Genomic DNA, 18944 nt, shown 5'->3' with positions numbered 1-18944 from the left:
CTGAACTGGGATGCAATTGCAAGAGAGTGGTAGCTGATCCCACAGGGAGCCCAGGAGCTAGGAGAACACTTCAGAGTTGTCCTGGGAGGTGAGGGGCTGGGTCTTTGTACCCTGATGTGACTATCTTTTTTTTTTTTCCCAAGATGATGCTATTTCTTCATTTCATTTCATTTCATTTCATTTATTTATTTATTCATTTATTTTTGGCTGCACTGTGCAGGCCTCCAGGATCTCAGTCCCCCAACCAGGGGTTGAACCCGTGCCCCTGCAGTAGAAGCGCAGACTCTTAACCACTGGACCGCCAGGGAAGTCCCTAATGTGACTGTCCTTGAAGGCCCGTGCCCCGTGGCGGCGGCTCACATCACTTGAAGCACCCCCCTAGACCCTGAACAGTTCCTGGGGAGGGACTAAGTGTGAGGGGTCAGCACCGCATCCTGGGTAGCTGGGGATTGAGCCCCTTGGTCCTGAAGGGGGCATCAGAGGGGCCCCATTCAGCATCCACTACAGTGGAGTGGGCTGTTCTCAACATGAGTGGGGAGGGGTCTCTCTTCTTTTGTCCGCACAGCAAAACAATGGAACACAGTTAGAGAGGGCAGGACAGCAGGGGCAGGTGCTTGATTTCCGCATATCACCGTGCAGGCGTGACCACTGGAAAGGACCCTCGCCTGCAGTGTCGGCCTCAATCAAGGCAAAGGATTTTAAACAAGAGGTTGGCTTCTATCACTTGCATCTTCGTGGACTTTGGGTATTGACATTTTATACTCACCATCACCCCCTCTCCCTTGCTCACAACTTCTGCCTCCTTGGTCCAATCACTCCTTGACTACGTAGCCCGTCCGATTTTTCTCTCACTGTGATGCACCTACCAGACCCCAGGGAGTTGCTTCTCCCACAGAGAAATCTGCGAGTCTGCGCGTCAGTGGGCATCCTCAGAACATGAGGATCGTGGCCACGGCTACTCGAGCTAGACCTGGGCCTCTGCTTCTGGACAGTCACAGAGGGACACAACCTTGCGGGATCCGCTCCGATTCAGATCAGGGTTTCGGTCAGCTGTGAAGCAGTATCTGTCTGGGCCAGCCGCTACAGTGAACATATTCACGTTTTCAGACGACACTAGCTTTCAGCCTGAATTCCATTTCCCAAAGAAGGAGTTTATGCAGAGAGAGAACCACCACCCTGGCAGTGGTCTCTCCACATGTTTGAGGGTGAAAACCCCTCCGATCGCACCCAGGACAGCAGCACCCCCCTGCCCGCCCACCACCCAGCAACCCCATTGCACAGGGTATGCCCGGCCCGCAGTGACTCTGAACTCTGCTTTCCTTTGGGTAGTAAGAAACAAGTCCTGTTAAAACAGGTCCAAGATGTCGACGTGAAGTGATAAATGGAAATGAACACACTTTGGTGAAAGCAGACACAATTATTTTGACTTTGTAGCGGTCACTTAGTTTGCCAAGAACCGTTCCTTGTCTCTACCCTTGAGAAAAGATGCGTGGAATCATTTATCTTGAAGAATGAAAATTCAAAGCTATCACATTTGTGAATAATGTAAAGTATCTGAGTTGTTGAAACCACTCCTTATCCTAATAGGTATTTATGAGTCATAGAAAAGATGGCAACTGTTGACCAACATGAAAAGAAAACTGAAGATGTGGTACATATATACAATGGAATATTACTCAGTTATAAAAAGGAACAAAATTGGGTCATTTGTAGAGACGTGGATGGACCGAGAGGTTGTCATACAGAGTGAAGTAAGTCAGAAAGAGGAAAACAAGCATTGTATATTAACACACAAATGTGGAATCTAGAAAAACGGTACAGATGAACTGGTTTGCAGGGCCGAAACAGAGACACAGATGCAGAGGACAAACGTACGGACACCAAGGGTGGAAAGTGGCGGGGCGGTGGTGGTGGGATGAATTGGGAGACTGGAATTGACATATATACACGAATATGTATAAAATAAATAACAAATAAGAAAATAAAAGTGTCAGCTTTCATTAAAAAAAAAAGAAGAAAAAAAGGAAAACAGCTGGTAGATAGCATGGTTCCCAAGGAAACGAGTGACTATAGTCTCAACAAATTTGAGATTATTCCACGGATTTAAAGCAAAAAAGCAAAAAAATCCCCAAATTCCAAATACGTTACCTTATTTTTTTCCTTTGTTTCTTTCTTTTCCTTTCCTTTTTTGCCTTTTTTGGGTTTCTCTTCCTCTTTCTTCTTTTTGGTTTTTTCCTCCTCTTCTTGGCTTGCAATAATATCCTCGATAACCTGGTAAAAAACAAAATCATCGTGGCTTTTTCATAGAGTTGGATCGAGATGAGGACCATTTTTCCCATCTGGAAGGAAGTATTTGTGCAGTGTCCCTCCTCTGCCCTGCTCTGGGCCCACAGACCCAGCCCTCCTAGCAGCATTGGTCTCCCTCCTGCCATCTGCCTTTGGCTGGATTCATCAGTGGAGGCAGCAGTGGGATCTTGGAGGGCAGATATATAGAGAGGGTGGACATTTCTGAACCAATTCCCTGTGGGTTCAGAGCTGCTCTGGCTCCCAGGGGTTCCACGAACACCAGGAAAGGTCTCGGCTCCGTCAGCATCTCAGCCGCAGCCCAAGCACCGGCCCACGCACACCCCTTCCCCAGATCCCAGCCAAGGACTCCTGCTTGGACTCCATATATGATCATGCGTCTCTCCTCAGAGGTGGTGTCTTTCACCTGTGATTTAATTTGTATTTCCTACGAAAATCCATTTGTTCTCCTAAAATTTAAAATATTGGTTAAAAAATACCTGGTTCACATAGGATTAGCATCACCGGAGAATTAGTGGAAGTCTGTAAAAAGCTATATAATTCCATTCAATACAGCAGGTATTTACTGAGCTCTCTCCCACTGTGAATTCTGGGAGGTAGGATGGTGACCGTGATGGGACACATAGCCTGTTTGACCCTCGGGCTCTGCTCACCACTGGTCACGTGACTGAGACAAGCAGGATAACCTCTCTGAGCCTCAGTTTCCTCAGTTTTAGAATGAAGTCAACACTTCCATCCACGGCACTAATGATCGCCAGGCATGGCTCTAAGAGCGTCACAAAGACGAGCTCAGTTACTGCCGAGCACAGCCCACGGGTGGAAGCTGTTAGCGACCTGTTTTATCGATGAGGGAAATGGGGCGCAGAGCGTTCAGTCCCACGGTCAACACACACAGCTAGTAAGTGGCTTGAGCCGGGATTCAAACAGGTGCTAACCGGGATGACCTGCATAATGTAGAAGGTAAAGAGGCAAGATGCTGAACGATACCTCTAAATTTATCCTTCATTGTGAAATGCATCTAGTGAAACAAAAAAATGATACTTGACGGTTACGGTTTCAGGATACATACACACACAGTCAAAGTGTAAGAAATGTGAGGGAATGATAAACACCAAATTCAGCACAGTGGTTACTTCTGGAGAGCAAGGTATGCACTTCAAAAAAAGGGCTAATATCATTTCACCCCTAGTGTGTTGTACTTAACCATCCTCCTGGGATCAAGCCTGCTTTGATTCTGCCTTGCTGTGATTTGCTAAAATGCTGAAGTTTATTTTCTAGTATTGTATTTTTGAATTTATAGCTATGTTGTTTTTAGGAGCTTACTTCGTACCTTTAAAAGTGTTCAAAACAGCTTTATCATGAACAAAGCAGACTATTCAGGCACCATCTGGACTTAAAAAAATAAAACCTACAGTCATGTGTCTAACTCCACACCACCCTCAGGCTCACCCGTCCCCTAGGCTCTAATGAAGATTCTGCAGGGGCGGGGGGCGCTCAGCGAGGGGGTACTGGGGAGTTGAGGTGATGTATATGTTGTGCACATTATTTGGTAATAAAAAGGGTGTCTTTAGATAGGATTAAAAGTCCCTTGTTATCAGAATAGTAATTTTTTCCTTGGGGATCAGGCTCACCTCCACTCATAGAACCAAACTGTGGCTGCCAGGACTTTTATGCTCTGGTGCACTTATGGAAAATGGACATGTTTTGGTTCTCGGAAGTTTGGAAACTTTCAGAAACTTGAATATATATATATATACATATGCATCTGAAAAGAGGATAAAATCCTTATTTGTGAAGCATAAAATTCAGTGTATCGATTGCATCAACAGCATTGTTTGTTCCCTCTAGATCTTTACCCAGTTTATTTACTATTTTGAATAGATAAAACATTTACACCATCCACACTTCAGAAGTTACGAAAGAGCATGTAGTGAAATGTTTCCTCCCCATTCGTCACTTATTTGACCATTCTCCTACCAATGGAAATTAAGGTTATTTCCAATCTTTTGCTATTACCCACAAAGCTGCCATGAATCAACGCATGCAAATGTCATTTTGCAAGTGTGCGCGCATACGTGCAGGATAATTCCCACGAGGAGAGACGCTGGATCACGTGCACATACAGGTATAAGACCATCAAACGGCCTCCACCGGGTCCTGCTGATTTACACGTCTGCCCGCGATGCCGGCAACTGCGCATTTCCCCACACGCTCACCGACACGGCGCTTATGTTTGCCAGTTGAACGGGTGGAAAATGGCATGTTGTTGTATTTGTTTGGGGGTTTTTTTTTTAGGTGTCAATATGGAATTTATTTTGCTCGTGATCTTCAACTATAGCAAAACCTCCCAAAATTAGAGGGGCACTTTAGTGCCTATGAAGTCAGCCATCACGTTTTTGGTAAACTAAGGGGACTAAAGGTCATATCTGGCCTGCTACCTGTTTTATTTTTCTTTTTGAAAATATATGTATAACTTTATGGAAGCATATTTGACATTTTCTACGTTTACCCATTTCACGTGTACAATTCAATCATTATTTAGTAAATTTATCAAGTTGTGCAAACATCACCATAAATCATCTTTAGCACATTTCCATCACCCCACGACTAAGATCCCCTCATGTCCATTAATTGTTAATCTGTCTTCCCTCTCCTGCCCTTCTCCCCAGGCTCTAATCAACTTTCTGCTTCCATAGATTTACTCTTTTTGGACATTTCATATAAACAGAATTGTACACTATGTGGTCTCTCACGTCTGGCTTCTTTCACTGTGCACCATGCTTTTGAGGTTACCCCAAGTTATAGCATGTATAAATCGTTTGTTCCTTTTTCATGGCTGAGTAATATTCCATTGCATGGATATACCACATTCCACCCACCCATTCACCAACGGATGGATATTTAGGTTGTTTCAACATTTTGGCTATTATGAGTAATGCTCCTATAAATATTCACATACAATTTTTTTTTTTTGCATGGACATATGTTTTCATTTCTCTTGGATAAAGTCCTAAGAGTGGAAGTGCTGAGTCATTTGGTCAATTTGTATTTAACTTTTAAAAAATGGACAAACTGGTTTTCCAAAGTGGCTGCACCACTTTACATCCCCACCAGCCATGTAGGGGGATTGCCTCTTCTCTACATCCTCAACATCTGTTATTGTCTTTTTTTTTTTTTATTTAATTACAGCCATCCTAGTGGTTGTGAAATGGTCCCTTATTATAGCTTTAACTTTCATCTTCCTAATGACTAACGGTGTTGAGCATCCTTCCATGTGTCTATTAGTTATTCATATATATTCACTTGTGAATTGTCTATTCGAGTCTTTTGCTCATTTTTTGATTGGGATGTTTGTCTTATTATTGAAATGTAAGAGTTCTTTGTACATTCTGGATACAAATCCTTTATCAAGTATAAGTTTTCAAATACCTTCTTCCAGTCTGTTCTTGTATTTGCACTTTCTTAATGGCATCTTTTGAAGCCCCAAAGTTTTAAATTTTGATGAGGTTTAATCTATCAATTTTGTCTGTCAGTGTAGCTTTAATTTGCATTTCTCTTATACGTGTGAGGTTGATTGTCTTTTTGTATGTTGAACATCTTTTATTATGTTTCAAATCCATTTAGATTTTCATTTCTGAGAACTGTTCATATCCTCTGGCTTTAAAAATATTGGGTTATTGAGTTTTTTCTTATAGAGCTGCAGGAGCTCTTTATATATTAGAAAACTGATCTCTTATCTGTGATGCTCATTACAAATAATTCTTGCAGTGTGTCATCTGTCATTTGACTTTACTTGGTGTCGGTTTTGCCATGCAGGTTAAAAATTTTTTTTAATGTAGTTTAATTTATGTTTTTTTTCTTCTATGTCTCCTGGGTTGTGCGACAGAGGTAAAAAGTCTTTCCCACTCTGAGGTTATGACATATTTCTTTGTTGGCTGCTTCTGGTTCTTTTGTGTTTTTGTTTTGTTTGACATTTAAATCTTTGATCCATTTGGAATCATTCTGGGCTAAAGTATCAAGAGATAGAGATTAATTTTCTTCTTTTCCAGTTGACAACCTGGTTATTATAATACCATTCATTAAATGGTCTTTTTTCTTTTCCTTCTGCAAGAAAGATGAGATGCTTCTTTATTATATACTAAATTTCCATGTGTATTTGGATATATTTCTTGATTTTCTTTTCTTTTTCATTTAGTCATGTGCCTGTATCAATGGGCTCTTTAAAACATGTTTTAATACCTGGCAGGGCTGGTTCCTCCTCATTACCCTTCGTTCTCAGAATTTTACTAGTTATTCCTGGTTATTTACTTTCTACCTAAAGTTTAGAATCAAATCAGTCACCCTCTGCATGCCCTGACTCCCCACTCCAACAAAATGCTATTGGTATTTTTATTTGGATCGTACTGCATGTATAGATGATGTTTGGGAGTGTTGAAGTATTTATAACATTGAGTATTCCTACCTAAGAACACAATATGGTTTCCATCTGCTCATTTTCATTCTTCAGAATGTTTTAAGCTTTTCTTCCCATAGAACACACATTTATTATCAAATTTATTCCTGGATATTTTATCTTCGTGTCATTGCTGCCACTGTAAATGGACTCTTTTTTTTTTTTTTTTTGCGGTACGCGGGCCTCTCACTGTTGTGGCCTCTCCCGTTGCAGAGCACAGGCTCAGCGGCCATGGCTCACAGGCCTAGCCGCTCCGTGGCATGTGGGATCTTCCCAGACCGGGGCACGAACCCGTGTCCCCTGCATCGGCAGGCGGACTCTCAACCACTGCGCCACCAGGGAAGCCCTAAATGGACTCTTTTAATATATTTTCCATGTAGCTGCTGTTTGAACGTCGAAAAGCTTTCTCTTTCTGCATATTAATTTTGTAACTCCCCGTCTTACTTCTCATATTGTTTAAGGCGTTTTTCAGTTTATTCTCTTTGCTTTTCTAAGTACAGAACATATCTGCAAAAAGTGACCATTTCCCCTCTTCCATTCCAATTCTCTATCTCTACATTCTTCCTCTTGTGTAATAGTGTTCAATAGATCCTGTGGGTCAATGGTGATAATGGCCATCCTTGTATTTTTCATGACACCAGTGGAAATGTTTCTTGTGAATTTCATTAAGCATGATATTAACTTTTGAACTAAGAAATATTTTGTCATGTTGAAGAAGTATCCATATATTCCATTTTTTGTTTTATTTTTTAATATCAAGACAGGGAGTTGAATTTGTAAAATGCCCTTTCAGCACCCACAGTGATGAGCTTATGGTTTTCCCTTTTGGATCTCTTTACATGATGCAATGTATTCACAGAACATCCAAAACACAGCAGTGCTTGCGTTCGGGAGTAAACACCACTGATTGTAGTGTTTTGCTAATATTTCTCTTTGAATTTTTGCATTTATGCTCATAAGGAAGACTGACCTGGGGTTCTGTTTGTATTCCATCTTTTGGGGGGCTTGGCATCAATGTGATTACGCTCACTTCAGAAAAAGTATTTGCACCGTTTTGTTTTTACAAATAGAAATTTGACTGTTTACGTGTATGTTATAGTGATTATGTTTGGTCTATCTCTTCTGCCTCTTCCCCTCCCCTCCCACCTTCTCCTCTTCCTTTTTTCCTCTCCCTCCTGCTCCCTCTCCTCCCATTAGTAACCATTGCTAAGACTTTCTGAATGATTTCAGGGTGCCAAGCTCTGTTCTGAGTACATTACGTGTATCATCTCATCTAATTATTGCATCGGCCCAGGGAGGCAGGTGTTTTTAGCATCTCCATCCGCAGACAAGAAAACTGAGACGCAGCGGGGAAGTCACTTGCCTAAGGCTGCAGACCTAGTGGAACTCGGATTCTTCACCACAATGCTGTCCTGACTCTTCAGTCATCTGCCTTTTAAAGTCATGCTGCTTTGGGGCTCCCTTTGTTTGATTTTAGTGTACGTGTTAACCAGACGTCTTCTGTTTTCTTTTGCTTTTAGTTTGACTGGACATTAATTCTACTTCTGAGAGTTTCTGATGGACAATTTAGACATTCCACCAACATTCTTAATTCTATAATTGTTACCTTTAAAAACTAACATGAAACATGTCTGGCTGCTTGTCATGGGCTTTCAAGACACAACTTGTGCCGGATGATTTAGCTGGAGGGACAAGACCTAAACATGTAAAAAAGTGAAATAACATCACATCAAAATGACAGTCACTCAAGGGAGGGCTCGAACTGCCAACAAGAGGGTGGTTATTAAGTGGTCACACAGTTCAGGGGAGAAGGACAGGAGGGTGGAGAGAAGGCTTTGGGAGCTGATGTTGGCTTTTGACAGGGAGTTGGGAGAAGAGCTCTTCCCCTTGATCCTGAGGGCTCAGGCGGGGAAGCAGAGGAAGCCAGGGATGCTGACTGTGGCGTCAGTAGTGCTGACAAAACCTCATCTACAGCATGGTTTTTACTGCTGCTTAGTTAATGTTTCACGTTACTTAACTAATTCCCTAGTAATGAACATCAGCCTGTTTCTTCTCTGTCAATGCTGTGAACAGTGCAGACAAGAACAGCTGTTTCAGTCACCTATGGCAAGTATCAGCAAACCACATCACATGGGCCAAATCTGGCCTGCTGCCCGTGTTTGTAAATAAAGCTTTATTGGAACACAGCCATGCCCATTCATTTACATATTGTCTCTGCTTTCATGTTATAATAGCAGAGTTGAGTAGTTGCAGCAGAGACTGTATGTTCCACAAATATTTACTATTTTGCTGCTAATAGAAAAAGTCTGTTGTTGCCCATCTATGGCAACTTGTTTCCATTTTTTCCTTAGTATAAATTCCTTGAAGAGCATTTATGGGTTAAAGGGTATACGCAGTAAATATTTTGATATTTACTTGGCCCATGGCCCTCAAAAAATGTCATGCTAACTTATGTATCCAGCCACAATGTGCGAGAGTGACTTTTTTCCACATGCTCACCAACTCCAATTATTATCACAAGTTAAAAGTTTTAGCAATCCTATAGGTGAAAAGAGATACAGTAACATTATATTTAAATTTCTTTCCTAGTGAGTTAAAAATTTTTAAAATTATTTTAATATTTTTTGCCTTTTCTACTGAGGTGTTCAGATTTTTCTAATTACTAAGAACTCTACATATGAAAGATACCTAACGTCAGCTACGTTGCTAACATTTTCTCCATTTTATCACATGATTTTAATTTCATTTATGATTTTTTTTGCTATTTAAGCTTCATTTAGTCAGAGATGTCAGCTTATTCTCTTTATGATTTCTGCCTATGGTGATATACTTATAAAACTACTCCCCATTATTATTAAATATCAAACAATTTCTACTGGTAATTTGTGGTTTAATATTTTACATGTAAATACTTAATGCATCTGAAATTTATTTTGTATATTAAGGGAGGTAAAGCTCAACTAATTTCCTCAAATGGAGAGCCAGTTGTCCCAATGTTATTTATTGCATAGTTAATCCTTCTCCACTTAGGTCAGGATTATATTTCTGAATTCCAACTAGTACCTGAATCAATTTCTGAGCACACTATCCTGAAGTCAGATTATCTGGGTTGGAATCTCAGCTCCCCAACTTATTAACTGTGAATCTGGCCAAATGGCTTGATCTTCGTGGGTTGGGAGGATTGAATGAGTTATAATTTACATAATGTTCTTTGCATAGGACCCGGCACAGAATATTTGTCCAATAAATGCTGCACATGACATACTATTTTTGTTATTGCTGTTATCTGTCTACTCCTTTCCCAGTACCGTGATGGCTCAATTACTTTATAAATTGATTTATAACCAAGTAGGGCAAGTTCCCTTGATTACAGTTCTTTTTCATAAACTTTTTGGATATTGTCATGCATTCATTCTTCTCTATAAACTTGAGAATAATTTTGTCAATAAAAATTGTTTTGATTTTATTGGAATTGCACTAACTGCATAAACAATGGAAAGATAATGTGTATTTTATTGAATGCTTCTATCCAGAGAAACAAACCATCAGTCTATTTATTCACGTCTTCTTTCATTTTCTTCAGTGAATTTTGTCTGTATAATTCTGTACAACTCTGCATAATATGTCAATATAATTTTTTGATAAGTTTGTGTTTTCTAGGAATATAATCACATAATCTGAAAACAATAATAAAATCACCACTTTTTAAACATCTGTAACTTCTTTTCTTTTTCTTATGTTATTGCATTTGTTAGAACTTCCAGAGAGTAGTAACTAATAGTGCTGATAGCAATTATTCTTTTCTTGAGTTTCACTTTTAATGGTCATGCTTCTAAACGTTTCACTGTTGAGTAATGCAAATCTTCTCTTGGTTTCTGTGATAAATACTCTGAGGTTAAGAAGAGTGTTCCTATTTCTGGTTTATTAAGGCATTTCTAAAAGCAGCTTTGGATGTCAATCATCAAATGCCACTAGAACATCTACAGAGATGGTCCAAGGGTGTTTCTCTTGAAGAGCATTAATATGGCAAAGAGCTGAGTCTTGACAGGCAAGCAGGAGCTAAGCAGAGGAGGAAGGGCAGAAGGCATCCTGGAGTGAGGGGAGAGCATAAGATGTACAAAGGCACTAAAGGGGCAGCAGCGTGAGCAGCGAGGAGGACGAGCAAGTGGACCGCTGGAGTTGACGGTGTGAAGATGGGGTGACGGGGACAGGAAATGATACTGGGAGGCAGGCAGGGACCAGAACATAAAGGGTTCCTGGAATCGAGCTGCTCATCACTGACTAAGAAGATGAGACTCCTGTGATGTCACATCACTTTCAAAGACAGGAGAAAGCATGGATTCATCTAAAAAATTTTGTAAGCACCTTAGTGGATAAACAACCAAAGTACTTCCAGGTAAACATCTGTAGGGAAATAACCAAGACCTAATAACACTGCAAAAGTCATTATCTCTAAAGTTTAAAGAAATGCGATTATGATATATTTACATTTTATTTCTCACGCATACTTGTACCTGTTGTCGTGTCTTGTTGGAAAAAATAATAGCGGAACCTCCTTCTTCTTCTGTAGGGTAGTTGGGAAATGTGCCCGTTAAGTTCCTGAGGAGGAAAAAAGGCAGAATGAACATCCATGAGCACAGCCCTCTCTGCTGCATTCCCCACTAGCTGGCTCTGGTCAGGTTCACTGAAATGAGTGACAGTTATTAGGAGAGGGGCCCCCTGCCAGTTGCTGGCCAGACATCCGGTCTCTAAGAAGCAGAAGGACCTGGTGACATTCAGGAACAGGTTTCCTTCCTCAAGGCAGTTGTGACTGTGAGACAGACACACCTCTCTTTGAAGCAGATTGTAATTTTCTGCCTTTTTTTTTCCTTCTCTTTTTAATTACTGAGATACTCTGTGCTTGTGTTAAAAATGAAAAGACAGAAGCACAAACTATTTCTTCCTGTTTGAAATTTAGGATAAACACAGGATTTTGACATAAAACAGAAGCATGGCATTGTTAGAATTACAGATTTAGGACTAGTGCGTGAGATACGCATGCGCGCTTTAGATTTTAGCGAGTCCAAGGCCCCGTATGTTAAGAGTTCCAAATAGTAATGTTTTCCTGTAACCATATAGTTTCTATGTTTTAAAATGCAGACTTTGAAATTTAATGTTGAGGGATTTCAGAAGGGAAATGAAGTTAACTTTTCCAAGAGAAACTGACTTGGATACGAGTGTTATATTTATTCCATATATAGAAAGAAAAAACGACCAAGTTAGTTCCATTAATCCACAAAAGAAGAGAATCTGAGGGTTAGAGGAGATGCCCACGCTCCAGATGACTCTGTAACAGCGGTTCTCAAACTTCTGGCCTTAGTTGCTCTTGACACCCTTGATAATTTTTGATGATCCCCAAAAGCTTTTGTTTATGTGAGTTCTAGCTATTGATATTTACTGTATTAAACATTAAACCTGACACATTTCTAAAATATGCATTTTCATTAAAAAATAACAATAATAAGCCCGTTATGTGTTCACATAAACAAAATTTTTAATGAAGAATGTATTTCCCAGAACAAAAAAAATAGTGAGAACAGTGTAACTGTTCTGGCTTAATGGAAGCTAGCAGGATGCTTATATCTGCTTCTGTATTCAATCTGTTACAATATGTTGTTTTGGTTGAAGTATAGAAAGAAAATCTGGCCTCACACGGCTGTGTAATTGGAAAAGAGAGGAGAGTTTTTTTTTTTTTTTTGCGGTACACGGGCCTCTCACTGTTGTGGCCTCTCCCGTTGTGGGGCACAGGCTCCGGACGCGCAGGCTCAGCGGCCATGGCTCACGGGCCCAGCCGCTCCGCGGCACGTGGGATCCTCGCGGACCGGGGCACGAACCCGGGTCCCCTGCATCGGCAGGCGGACTTTCAACCACTGCGCCACCAGGGAAGCCCGAGAGGAGAGTTTTAATAGGCTTTTAGATAGCTGTGAACATTCTGCTTTGACTCTACACCACAACTCGACAAGTGGTAGCTTCCTAAAGGCTGGTGGTGATGTGGAATCTGAAATCATATCAAGAACTTTCCCTTCCCTGTGTCACATCAAAACCCATGCGCCTCTGCATTGAATAGGTCTTTCACCCCAAAATGACTTTGTAACATGATTCTGTAACATCTTGGTCATTTCAAAGCTAATGATTCATTGACTTATGTGGAACTTCCCAATGCTTACACATTTCACCGCACCAAAAATCACCTTCATTAATGACGCCACCAATCTCATACCCCAAAGCTAAGTAACGAGAAGCTCTCAGACTCACAGAGGTGACTACAAGATTTCCAAAACTGTAATTCTCGCTAGAAAGCTTGACTTATATTATTAGCGACAAATGCCCTCAGTTGTCTTCCTTCAGGCTCGCTTGGTTCATTTTTGAGAAAATGTTGCCCCAAACCTGAGTCTGAAAAATGAGGTTCCAGAAAAAGTGTCTGGTTCAGTCTGAAGCTGGACAGATGGCAGGGGCCCATCCTGAGCGGCCCTCATACTTCGGGGTGCAGCAGAAGGCAGCCACCTCGCCTCCAGGTTCCTCACGTAAATTTTGAAAAGCTATGTATTTAAGGGTTGAGTCTTACAATTATTGTTTACGGGGTCCTCAAGGATATTGTTAAAGGAACTTTTTAGAAAGGCAGGTGCATGACAGTGAAAACTGCGACGAGTCTGAATTGGGTCTGAATTGGGGCCACTGCCTTGGGTAGAGGTCGGCAGCCAGCACCTCCCTAACCGTCCCCACCACAGGGCGTTGGCCCCATCCCTTTCATAGACTGCTTCTCAAACATCTTAGGACAGTTACATCACTGTCTCTTGAAACTTTCCTATGGGCTCATTCAGCAGGCACATGACTCAGCTGCTCAGTACTGCTTTGAAAGGAACTGAACACAGTGCACTGCCTGGGGTTGGGGGGCGGTTCTATGGACATACGCACCGGCAGTGGGGAAGTCGGGTGGTCACACACTATGTGTGCCACTCTGTCAACGGAGCTACCATGACTGCAGCTACCTGAGCGGCCTCGTGCACTCATCCATCCATCCATCCACCCATCCATCCATCCATCCATCCATCCATCCATCCATCCTTCTAGGCGTCCATCCATTCATGCACATAGTCAATCAACAAACATCTATTTAGTACCAACTAGATTCTGGATGTTGCAATGGAAGACAGTGATCTGAAGGTTAAAAGATGTCAGACCTCGTCCTCACGCAGCTTACACTCCACAACCACAGGGCTGATGCCTAGATTTGGCCCCAGATCCTGCTTGTCTACGAGACTCATATCTCAAACCTTGTTAACTTGCCTGACCGAGTTCTGTCTTATGTGTGCATCATTCAGCCTACACGATCTTGGATAAAAACCAGGAATACAACTGAATTAAAAGTTAGAGCGCTTTCCCTTCTTCACACCCACCTACCTTATTTCTTTGACAACCAACTTCACAAGCAATTCCATTGTAAATTGTTATTGTTTCATTGTAAAGCTTGAGTGTTTTTGAGGACTCAAAACAAATGCTTTTAAAACATAAGTCACGCCGTGCCGTTTCTCTGCTCCAAGTTTGCCAAAACTCTCCCTCCAAATGAAACCAACGCCCACATAATTAGGTTAACCTATGGCCCGCTTTCCTGGGGACAGGCCCAGTTATACGTAATTAACAACAGCACCCCCTTTCATTCTTACAAGTCTCCTGGTTTGGATGGTGATTGACCCGGTTCCTGCACTTACTGCGGCTTCCCTGGTACTGCCCTGCTGCCTTCCTGCCTTCCCCCACCTACTCATCATTCCAGTTGCTCTCCATCCACCCCATGCTCCCTGCTCAGAGAGATGTTCACGTTCAGAGAGAAAACACACACACCCACTGGCTTTAAGGTTTTGTTCAAATGTCATCATATCACAGAGGCCTTCCCTGACTACCTTGCATAAAGTACATGCTTGACCAAATACAATAGGTTCCCTCTTATCTCACAACCAAAGGTCTTGCTGAGGGATGTGCATTTGGGATGGAGAAGAGAGAGGATGTTAAGTTGTTTCTGGATGATTACCCCAGTTTCTCTCTGTAGCTTGGAAAGTACTTCCATAGACGCGGGAATTCTTTTCTACTTAAAGGAAATGTTAACACAAAATCCTCTGCAAAATCATTACATGGTAAAGATCCTGACGTGGTACATGGTGATTATTTAAATCACAGCTTTCCCTCAATTATAGCTTGAATCTTAACTCCACAGACATTTGATTACCTTTGAACTTTCATCGTCCGGCTGATTTTCAAAGTTAACGTGCAGGCGTGTGCTAGTGTCCTCCCCCCTGTGCCACCCCCTCCCCCCGCGCACCACCAACTAATTTCCATTTGCCCTCAAATTGCTGCAATAGGCAAGGCCAAAGCAGGTTCTTCAAATGGGCATCCAAACCGTCAGATGGACCAAGTGATGCAGAAAAGGGATCTCAGCACATGGCTGCATGAAACATCACCTGCACTATATACGTTTCACCTGCATCTACAGAACAGGAGAAACGAGAAAGGTGAAAAACCACCCAAGATCACAGAGTTTGAGAAAGGGATCTGGAACTCGACCAGGCAGGATTTACCAGATATTTCTGCACTCCTAGTCACCATTTAGTCACCACCAAGCACGTGCTGGCACGTCTCATGGGGATGACATGTTTTCTAAAAGCAAGAATTCAACTTTTTGGAACAATATTTCATTAGGATTAAGTATCATTTCCAAAAGATAAACTTCCAGGTATTCATTAAATCCATTCCCTGAAAAGTATTTAGGAAGAGCAGTTCTCCCGGGTTCCCTTACCCTGCTGCTCTCCACCCGGGGAACCTCTTCCCGTTAAAGTCTTTTGCTTTGTCAGTTAAAAAACAAAATAAAATAAAATAAAGTAAAATAAAAAAATCAAATAAAAAGTAGGAAAATTTGAATAGGAATGCTGAATATGAAATATATTATTTATCAAACTTTAGATTTATCAACAAACTAGAGATTGTTGAATATTTTTCAAAAACGAGTCACACCTCCCTACCACTAAATTTGGATCTCCCCTGGAAACTTACAAAGGAAAGAAGCTGAGAAGCCCCCGAGCCCCCCTCCCCACCAGAGAATTAGCCCTCTAAGTGACGGCACAGCGCAGTTGCTCCAGGGTTGGAAAGCTCTAGTAATCTGACATTTCTTCCAGCTTCTTCTCTTGATACCAATCTTAGTTACTGACTCAGAAAGCATCCCATCCACATTTTATGATCAAAGTTATCTAGGATAACGGCCTCCAAGGCCACGGCTCTTAAGTGGGACCTGCACCATCTCTCCACTAAAGGAGCTTCCAGGCAGGGTTCACGTGTGTAAAGCAATGAGTCTGAATCCCCAGCCATCCCATCGTCTGATCCCAAACTGTTCCCACCTAATTTCCTCCCCAAACCCCCATCCAAACCCTTGGTCCAAACCTCCAGCCAAACCCTTGGTCCATGACTGGGCTTTCAATCTGTCTTTGGCCCTGCAGCTATGATATGTGTCCTGCACGTCTTGTAGCCTACAAGTAGCGTTTGTCCGGCATCTGCATGACTCAGGCAATGCTGTTGCCATTTCCTTTTTGTGCCTGAAAAATGGCTTCACGTCTGGAGGCAGGCGGCAGAGCACTGAGACACCGAGGGGCCAGCCTGGCCCTCCAAGCATCAAAACTCACATCAATTCAGGTGACCTTAGTTCACACCTCACAGGCATCTCCTAACAGGCGCAACCTGTTCTTGAAAGTCAGGACGCTCTGGGCAGGATGCTGATGGCTCATTATTTTAAATGGGAAGAATTAAAATTCGGTATAACTACAACCCCCTGTCCCAGCCAATTATTCTGGGGCCGGGGGTGGGGAGGGGGTGCCCGTGATGGAAGTACACAGAGAAAAGCCCTGGTTGTTTCCTGGAAAGAACAGAATTCAAACACAAACCCACCAGACAGTTCTGAGCGCCCCCTGCAGTCTGCTTCACCTATCACACCAACGCATTGGCTTTCCTCTTCCTCTGATGCCTTTATGGGTTTTGGGTATAAAATGGAAGCTCAATTTGAATTCGCATTTCTTTAGCTGCTACTGAGGTTGGCACTTTGCTACCTGCTATGCGCATGTGCATTTGTGTAACTGTCTCCTTACCTCTTGGACCCACTTATTTAGCAGAAATGATCATTGTGTGTTTGTTGCATGCAGGTTTACAAAGCATTTTCACACACGCCTTTCACAAATTGTTTCTCATTTCATCCTTACAGAAATTCTGTGAGATAAGCACTTTTGTCCATTTTGCAAAGGAGGAAGTTGGAAAATCCGAGAGTTTAAGGGACTTTTCCAAAGGCAAACGGTTCCTTACAGAAGTGCCTCAATTCTAACCTTGGGATTCTGCCTAGAAGCCCACGATGGGGCTTCCCTGGTGGCGCAGTGGTTGAGAGTCCGCCTGCCGATGCAGGGGACACGGGTTCAGGCCCCGGTCCGGGAAGATCCCACATGCCGTGGAGCGGCTGGGCCCGTGAGCCATGGCCGCTGAGCCTGCGCGTCCGCAACGGGAGAGGCCGCAACAGTGAGAGGCCCGCGTACCGCAAAAAAAAAAAAAAAAAAAAAGAAGCCCAGGATGTCTCTACTAATCACAGTCACTTACTGGCTTTGCATAAACCCTTAGACAATGGATTCCTTAATTCTTTAGCTATCAAGTTTGTGTTATACACCTTTCACATGTACACAACTTTTAACCCAACAATTCCACTATTGGGAATCCTTACTGAAGTAAAAGCAGAGATATGTTGTGATGCACAATTTGTACTAGCAAAAGCTGTAAAAAAAAAAAAAACTGTAATAAGAAACTGCAAATAATCACGCAATGGGGAATGCTTATGTAATTATGGTAAAGCCCCACTGTGGAATCCAGCATCAGGACTAGACTTCACCTGTTCCTCTTTACCTTTTCACCACCAGCACTTAAGAAGTACTTAGGTGGATGAATAAATTCAATTCTCTTAAAGACTAGTCTGCTCTATGTGGACAGGGATGTTAAAGATAGAATATTAAGGGGAAAGACTGGGCTGGGGAGCGACCTGGGTTATCAAAAGAAAAGGGGACAGGAGAGCCTTGTCTGCCTGTGTTTATGTTTGCAGGTGCAGGAGGAACGCCTACACTGTCCACCTGGATTAGCTCAGAGATGTGGCCTGGAGGGAGAAGCCCATTCATTTTTTTCTGTACATACTTCAGTATTGCTTTCCTTGCTATGACAAATAGAAATCATGTTTGTAATTAAATAAAATGGTAAGGTAAAATAATGTACAATAAAAAATAAATTTTATTTTTGTTTGACTCCCTTTTTTGTCTTATATTAGGGTTTGATTATTATAAAGACCTTGTAATTTTTACAGCCAGCGGAAAACATTTTTGTTTCCATAGTTAGAAAACTGTGACCTTTCTCTAGGGAAGTTAAGTTCTCCATTCAGCTTTCTACTGCTTGTTGGCTTTAGCAATTAAGGCAATCTAGTTACTGCAAGTATATTTCTTCCATTCTTATTACTTTTTAAACTTAATTTATCATATGCTATTTATTTCCATTTATGTTTGTCAGTTCCTGGGCTCTCTACTTTGTTTCACTGAGTTATGCTTGTGCTTTTATATTAGTGTAATGCATTTATATCAATACCTTATTTTTCTTTATAATATTCTTGAAAATAAAGTGTCATCTGTTCTTCCTTATGGTTCTTATTTTCTTATTCTAATCCTAATGACTTTAATAATTACGTTTTCAAGTTCAATAAATAATCCTGTTGGGACTTTAATTGAAATTGTGTCCTTTCTATAAATTACCCAGAGCAATCATGTCATCTTTCTGTTTAACCAGAAACATGGCACGTCTCACCACTTATTCAAGTCTTTTAAAATGTCTTCCTTTTAACATTTATAGACTGCTTGAACTTTCATATACTTCTCTTTCATACTTAGTCTGTGGTTGATTTTTAAAAAATACATTTTGCTACATTTAAAAAAATATTGTTTCCTCTTGATGTCATTATATTGATAATAATCTATAGCATGGCACTAATTATTAGGGGACAAAGTCATCGATAGTTTCCTTTCCTTTTGTGGGACGACCTACAGTGTTTCCTCATTAAGTGTATAGCTCTCTTCTGTTTTAAAGAATACTTGAT

At 41.6% G+C, this 18944-nt stretch overlaps 1 protein-coding gene across 1 annotated transcript in view; it reads right to left on the bottom strand.

Moving 5' to 3' along the window:
- Positions 1–18944, bottom strand: part of DRC11 (dynein regulatory complex subunit 11) — a 170206-nt gene that overhangs the window by 96185 nt on the left and 55077 nt on the right. Inside the window, exons 7-8 of the mRNA XM_019923654.3 lie at positions 11272–11356; positions 2149–2271 (exon numbers count right to left, since the gene is read on the bottom strand). Coding sequence (XP_019779213.2) covers positions 2149–2271; positions 11272–11356 — 208 coding nt within the window. The remainder of the gene's footprint in view (positions 1–2148; positions 2272–11271; positions 11357–18944) is intronic.

This window comes from Tursiops truncatus, chromosome 7 (assembly GCF_011762595.2).
Source record: "Tursiops truncatus isolate mTurTru1 chromosome 7, mTurTru1.mat.Y, whole genome shotgun sequence".
NCBI lineage: Eukaryota > Metazoa > Chordata > Mammalia > Artiodactyla > Delphinidae > Tursiops > Tursiops truncatus.
The sequence above is the reverse complement of the archived record's forward strand: the minus strand, read 5'-3'. Positions and strand labels throughout refer to the sequence as shown.